This window comes from Lampris incognitus, chromosome 17 (assembly GCF_029633865.1).
Source record: "Lampris incognitus isolate fLamInc1 chromosome 17, fLamInc1.hap2, whole genome shotgun sequence".
Taxonomy (NCBI): Eukaryota; Metazoa; Chordata; class Actinopteri; order Lampriformes; family Lampridae; genus Lampris; species Lampris incognitus.
In genome coordinates this window covers 8,366,785-8,374,284 of record NC_079227.1, presented here as the reverse complement: position 1 = coordinate 8,374,284, position 7,500 = coordinate 8,366,785, and the positions used below count along the sequence as shown (strand labels likewise).

At 52.7% G+C, this 7,500-nt stretch overlaps 1 protein-coding gene across 1 annotated transcript in view; it reads left to right on the top strand.

Moving 5' to 3' along the window:
• Nucleotides 1-7,500, top strand: part of LOC130127609 (ras-related protein Rab-26-like) — a 113,190-nt gene that overhangs the window by 67,695 nt on the left and 37,995 nt on the right. The window contains exon 5 of the mRNA XM_056297292.1: nt 3,664-3,716. Coding sequence (XP_056153267.1) covers nt 3,664-3,716 — 53 coding nt within the window. The remainder of the gene's footprint in view (nt 1-3,663; nt 3,717-7,500) is intronic.

The window sequence follows — 7,500 nt, the reverse complement described above, 5'->3', positions numbered from 1 at the left end:
CGTGTGCACCTTCCCACTGGCTGGTGGTGATGTGCTACATCGTGTGCACCTTCCCACTGGCTGGTGGTGATGTGCTACATCGTGTGCACCTTCCCACTGGCTGGTAGTGGTGTACTACATCGTGTGCACCTTCCCACTGCATGATAGTGATGTACTACATCGTGTGCACCTTCCCACTGCATGATAGTGATGTGCTACATCGTGTGCACCTTCCCACTGGCTGGTGGTGATGTGCTACATCGTGTGCACCTTCCCACTGTCTGGTGGTGATGTACTACATCGTGTGCACCTTCCCACTGGCTGGTAGTGGTGTACTACATCGTGTGCACCTTCCCACTGCATGGTAGTGATGTGCTACATCGTGTGCACCTTCCCACTGGCTGGTGGTGATGTGCTACATCGTGTGCACCTTCCCACTGCATGATAGTGATGTGCTACATCGTGTGCACCTTCCCACTGGCTGGTGGTGATGTACTACATCGTGTGCACCTTCCCACTGCATGATAGTGATGTGCTACATCGTGTGCACCTTCCCACTGGCTGGTGGTGATGTGCTACATCGTGTGCACCTTCCCACTGCATGATAGTGATGTACTACATCGTGTGCACCGTCCCACTGCATGGTAGTGATGTCCTACATCGTGTGCACCTTCCCACTGGCTGGTGGTGATGTGCTACATCGTGTGCACCTTCCCACTGGCTGGTAGTGGTGTACTACATCGTGTGCACCTTCCCACTGCATGATAGTGATGTACTACATCGTGTGCACCTTCCCACTGCATGGTAGTGATGTGCTACATCGTGTGCACCTTCCCACTGGCTGGTGGTGATGTGCTACATCGTGTGCACCTTCCCACTGTCTGGTGGTGATGTACTACATCGTGTGCACCTTCCCACTGTCTGGTGGTGATGTACTACATTGTGTGCACCTTCCCACTGTCTGGTGGTGATGTACTACATCGTGTGCACCGTCCCACTGTCTGGTGGTGATATACTACATCGTGTGCACCTTCCCACTGTCTGGTGGTGGTGTACTACATTGTGTGCACCTTCCCACTGTCTGGTGGTGATGTGCTACATCGTGTGCACCTTCCCACTGTCTGGTAGTGATGTACTACATCGTGTGCACCTTCCCACTGGCTGGTAGTGGTGTACTACATCGTGTGCACCTTCCCACTGGCTGGTGGTGATGTACTACATCGTGTGCACCTTCCCACTGTCTGGTAGTGATGTACTACATCGTGTGCACCTTCCCACTGCATGATAGTGATGTGCTACATCGTGTGCACCTTCCCACTGGCTGGTGGTGATGTGCTACATCGTGTGCACCTTCCCACTGGCTGGTGGTGATGTGCTACATCGTGTGCACCTTCCCACTGGCTGGTGGTGATGTACTACATCGTGTGCACCTTCCCACTGCATGATAGTGATGTACTACATCGTGTGCACCTTCCCACTGCATGATAGTGATGTGCTACATCGTGTGCACCTTCCCACTGGCTGGTGGTGATGTACTACATCGTGTGCACCTTCCCACTGCATGATAGTGATGTGCTACATCGTGTGCACCTTCCCACTGGCTGGTGGTGATGTGCTACATCGTGTGCACCTTCCCACTGCATGATAGTGATGTACTACATCGTGTGCACCGTCCCACTGCGTGGTAGTGATGTCCTACATCGTGTGCACCTTCCCACTGGCTGGTGGTGATGTGCTACATCGTGTGCACCTTCCCACTGGCTGGTGGTGATGTACTACATCGTGTGCACCTTCCCACTGCATGGTGGTGATGTGCTACATCGTGTTCACCTTCCCACTGGCTGGTGGTGATGTGCTACATCGTGTGCACCTTCCCACTGCATGATAGTGATGTGCTACATCGTGTGCACCTTCCCACTGTCTGGTGGTGGTGTACTACGTTGTGTGCACCGTCCCACTACTTGCGTCGCTTTTGAAGAATAAGTTGCGTGATAGTGTTGTGCAGCAGTGGATGAAATGTCGTCGAGGAAATTCAGCTTCGGAAATTCAGCAACTATCCTTTGGAGGATAGTTGGCTGCAGTTAATCGTATAGCTTGGTGTGTTGGCGAACTGCTGCCGGTCTGATTTCACATTTTCCTCGTGAGAACTTTGCAACAGACGAGCCGTCTGTGGTGGCCGGGACGCTGGAGAGCTTCTTCGGGTAAAGCCGCTGAATTTCTTTTGGCATCGCGCCAGAAGATAAGGCTCCAAACATAAACCTCCGTGGTAAAATCGATGTTCTCCCTCATGGGGATGAGCTCACGGTCCGCACACGAATTATCCCCTTTTCATTCAGGGGCGTCTCTCAGATCCCCCCCCCCCCCCACAGAGCGCGAGTCAAACAAAAATGATTTTTATTCAAGCTGTCATCTTGATGTTAGTGTAGAGTGGCGGTTTATCGTCTCGGAGGCTCCTGCCCCAGAAGATCAGTAGGTCTTTACTTTTTTTGTGTGTGTGTGTGGATTTTTCCCCCTTTTTCTCCCCAGGTGTACTTGGCCAATTGCCCCACTCTTCCGAGTCGTCCCGGTCGCTGCTCCGCCCCCTCTGCTGATCCGGGGAGGGCTGCAGACCACCACATGCCTCCTCCCATACATGTGGAGGGCCCAGCCGCTTCCTTTCACCTGACAGTGAGGAGTTTCGCCAGGGGGATGTAACACGTGGGAGGATCACGTTACCCCCCCCCCCCAGTTCCCACCTCCTCCCGCCCCGACCGACCAGAGGAGGCGCTAGTGCAGCGACCAGGACACATACCCACATCCGGCTTCTCAACCTGCAGACACGGCCAATTGTGTCTGCAGGGATGCCCGGCCGGAGGTAACACGGGGATTCGAACCGACGATCCCCGTGTTGGTAGGCAACGGAGTAGACCGCTACGCCACCCGGACGCCCGAAAATCAGTAGGAACTTTGAACCAACAGAGTGTAATACGTACTGTGGTGTTGTGCTGGCAGCACACACACACACACACACACACACACACACACACACACATTCGTGGCGTCAGGGTGGAAACACAAACCCGAGCACACGGTACGCGCAACGTTCAGGCGTTGAAGGCATGAGAACGTCGTTGCTAGGCAACTGGACGACCGTCACGCCGTGAGGCCACGGTGGCTAACGAGTTAGCTACGCTAACAGCGAGTCAGACGTTTCAAACGGGTCACGCAAAGCTGTAATGACAAGAGGAAAAGCCAAAACCGCTGAGGATATCAACCTTTACCTCAGATGTATGTTGACGTTACTAAAAAAAAAAAAAAGACTCCGCGACTAAATCTACAATATAATTACTTGCCAACGAGCACAAAACAGATCGGTGGACGCCGCCATCTTTGTTTGTTGGGAGTTCCTCGGCTTGGTAGATATTCTCACGTGCTCGTAGCGACGCTGTTATTACTGCGGTGTGTTTATCTGTGTTGGCATATTGTTCACGTTTCTTTTTTGTGCAACATTTCTTAGCTGGCAATAAAATGGTGACATTTAACCCGAACTTGTAGTTTTCATGGTAACGTCTGAAAAGGGAGCAAATCGCCCTTCGGCGAAACCTTCCCTTGAGACAAGTCACGGATGGGGAACCGACGACCATTTCCCCCCCCCCCCCCTTCTGAGTAGCCTAACGCCTCTGTTTTTGTCCTCTGTCTCCTCAGCCCTCCTCCTCCTGTATGACGTCACCAACAAGGCTTCGTTTGACAACATCAGGGTAAGGGTGCTTTTCTAAATGGTCCGTATGTCTGTGTCGGCATGGCTTGAAATTCCAGCGTGAGTCGCCTTTATCGGCGTGCTGCCAAAGCGTTGATAACGTTAACGAATAACGAACGATGCGCCAGGCTTATTCTGAAATTGTGAAGAGCTGGATATAAGTAAGCATCGTCCAATGACATTGAAATAATTGATCAAATTCACTTCAGGACAATGCAGGGCCTTGCCGTGATCCGAAAACGTACTGATAGGAAAGAAATGGGTAGAATGGGGAGTTGGGTTTGGGATTTTCTCTCTCTCTCTCTCTCTCTCTCTCTCTCTCTCTCTCTCTCTCTCTCTGCCATCGGCTCGTTAGGAGATGTTTTCCAAATAGGGATATGACATAAAACTAATTTAAAATTCTAAGTCACCTCATGCTGCGTCGCAGTGACATACAGGGGCTCACAGTCGAAGCAGGAACGGGACGGGGAAGACTTTGAAGACGGTGATGTTGAGGATGCTGGTGATTAAAGCCAAAGGGCACGGGGAGCACGGATGAGAGCTCGCTATTTTCCTCAAATGGATCCATCTCTCTGTAGTCGGGATGCCCCCCTCCTCTCAGCACCGGCTCTGAACTCAGCCCGCGGCGGTGATTTTAACACCGTCTGCGGCCCCATTTTGTAGCCCTGTCTAATCCCCTCTAGGTGCGTTTCTGTCCTTTGATTAATACAGTGTGGGGTTCAGGTCCGGATATGGCCATTATAGGGGTGTGTGTGTGGTTTTAAAGTACATGGGTGCACTTGTGTATTCACGTGGGCGTCTGCTTGTTTTTAAAATGGGCTCTTGAGGGAGTGAGTGTGCGAGTGCACGTGTACGATTATATTATGTGCATGTGCATGGGAGCCCATCATTACCTTGGGACACAATGCTGTCCCTGAAGCGAGACGGATGCAGAGCTTTCTCTCATTTTCCCTCGAAACAACTGGCCGTCCTCGAAAGTTCTGGTTTGCCGCACTTTTTCCACTGTCAGAATAATTTTAATCGTCCGTCCTCGGAAAGGAAGGTTAAGTAAGCAGGATGAAATGGACGAGAGTTCACAGGCTAAGAATTTCACTTGCTGTGTGGATGTACAGTGTATGAATATCGCCCACTCCAAATCCACCATCGCTGGGGAAATATCGATCATGCTCGGTGGCTCAACAGTCATGCCCCCTTGACCCTTAAGCCAACCTCGAGCTGACGATCAATAACCAGCTTTCAATTTATGACTACGCTGTGGCTGCCCCCCGTTCCTGTCGCCTTGCTCTGCTCGGTAGCTTAAAAATCTGGCGGCATGGCATCCAGGTGGCGTAGCGGTCTCTTCTGTTGCCTACCACCACGGGGATCGCCAGTTCGAATCCCCGGTGTTACCTCCGGCTTGGTCGGGCGTCCCTACAGACACAATTGGCTGTGTCTGCGGGTGGGAAGCCGGATGTGGGTATGTGCCCTGGTCGCTGCACTAGTGCCTCCTTCGGTCGGTCAGGGCGCCTGTTCGGGGGGGAGGGGGAACTGGGGGGAATAGCGTGGTCCTCCCATGTGCTACGTCCCCCTGGTGAAACTCCTCACTGTCAGGTGAAAAGAAGCGGCTGGCGACGCCACATGTATGGGAGGAGGCATGTGATAGTCCGCAGTCCTCCCCGGATCGGCAGAGGGGGTGCAGCAGCGACCGGGACGGCTCGGAAGAGTGGGGTAATTGGACGGGTACAACTGGAGAGAAAAGGGGGGGCGGTAGGAATCTGGCGGTACCTGTCAGAGCATGCTACCCAGCTCCTGGTGCAGTCGCTTCTCAGTTCGACTCTTGCAGTGCACCTCCCACTGGTCTCCAGGTACGTGCAAATCAAACATTGCTGCCAAGAATCCCAAATAACGCCGCTCGTTTGGCATTTTAACCTGCCAAGATGCAAACGTCTCACCTCTGCCCGCCCCCCCAACGTTGAAAACCTTCCTGCTGGCTCGTCAAGAAATCGCATCGATTACCTGCACACCCATATTAACATGCACACTTCCCGCTCGCCCTCCTAAGTCGAACTCTGGGAGGCTGCGGTCTATGCACGCCTCAGAATGGCCTGAGCGCCACACCAAGACTTGTCTCTCGCCTGGCCCCGTGATGGCGGGACGTACCCGCGGTCTCCGTCGGAGCTACTGACCTGCTTGATTCATGCATGGAAGGCGTAAAAAAAAACTTTACGTTTCCAGGCCAACCTTCACCCGGAGAGGGTCTCCGAGCGTGACTGTTGTACTAATTCATGCCATTATCCAACTAAGTAGAAACGTGAATCCATTATTACGATTCCAGGGATCGCTCTGCATTTGAATGACTTGCACCAGAAAAGACACGCGCTCCTTGCTGTGCTATGACACATACATACCCACTCTCTTGTAGGGCGGCTTGGATAGATTTGTGTACATGCAGGATTTAACCGTGTCAGGTCCGCGCAGTAACAACAGCACGCGGTTAAAGTGGAAAAGGTGTGCGCTGACCCTCAGTGGAAACACCGCCAGAAGGCCGACGCTGCTCCCGAGGAGTATGGGCGTCGAAAGACGTCGTTGGCGTAGCACACGGCGAAGGGAAGAGAGGATGGGACTAGCGGGGGGGGAAGTGTTGCGTTACATTAGCCGCTAGCAGAACAGTCCTTGTCAGGTGTCAGGAGGGTTTGGATCCCGCTGGGGCAGTAAAACCGCAGCGGGAGCGAGGAGGATGAGAGCGCTGGAGCGCCGGGATGAACGTGTGACATCCGTTTGGAACACGTAAGCTGCAGATCTGAGCTCTGGATGTGCTTTCATTTTAATGCAACAGCCGTGAGGTTTTTGGGAGCCAGATTTCGATCCAAGGTGAAGCAAATCTTGAGCAAACTTTTTAAAATGCAAAAAAAAAAAAAAATTTTGGAAGAGTTGCATTTAAGACTTGGGCACTAAAATCATAAAGGAAGAATGGGGAAATCTTTTCAGAAATACTTGCCATTGGGGGGGGGGTGTCCGGGTAGCGTGGCGGTCTATTCTGTTGCCTACCAACACGGGGATCGCCGGTTCGAATCCCTGCGTTACCCCCGGCTTGGTCGGGCGTCCCTACAACTGGCCATGTCTGCGGGCGGGAAGCCGGATGTGGGTGTGTGTCCTAGTCACTGCACTTAGCGCCTCCTCTGGTCGGTCGGGCTGCCTGTTCGGGGGGGAGGGGAACTGGGGGAATAGCGTGATCCTCCCACGCGCTACGTTCCCCTGGCGAAACTCCTCACTGTCGGGTGAAAAGAAGCGGCTGGTGACTCCACATGTATGGGAGGAGGCATGTGGTAGTCTGCAGCCCTCCCCGGATCGGCAGCGACCGGGACGGCTCGGAAGAGTGGGGTAATTGGACGGATACAATTGGGGAGCAAAGAAGAAAAAAAAGTTGCCATTGGAAGTTCTGAAATATACATTTCTATTCCATGACAGATATTTTTTGCAGTGTTTCTTTATACGTTTATTTTCTTCGGAAACGGGCTTTTCCATTCAGCCGCTTCTATTGGCGACTTCAAAAAATCCGAGAAAAACACCTTGTCCCAATCCGTGTGTGGCCTGTGTTATTAGAAGAGAGCGTGTGAATTAAACCGCTTGCTACGATATACTACATCCTCCTTAAATGCCGGTGACCTTTGGTGCCGTGCCGCTTCTTTGCCCGTCAACTCTTGGCCGATATTCAATTTAGTTTACCCTTCCTCATTTCAGCCGGTTGTTGCGAACCGCGGTGCGATAATTAGCTTCCTGCCGCTGCACATGGCTGGTTGTCTCCC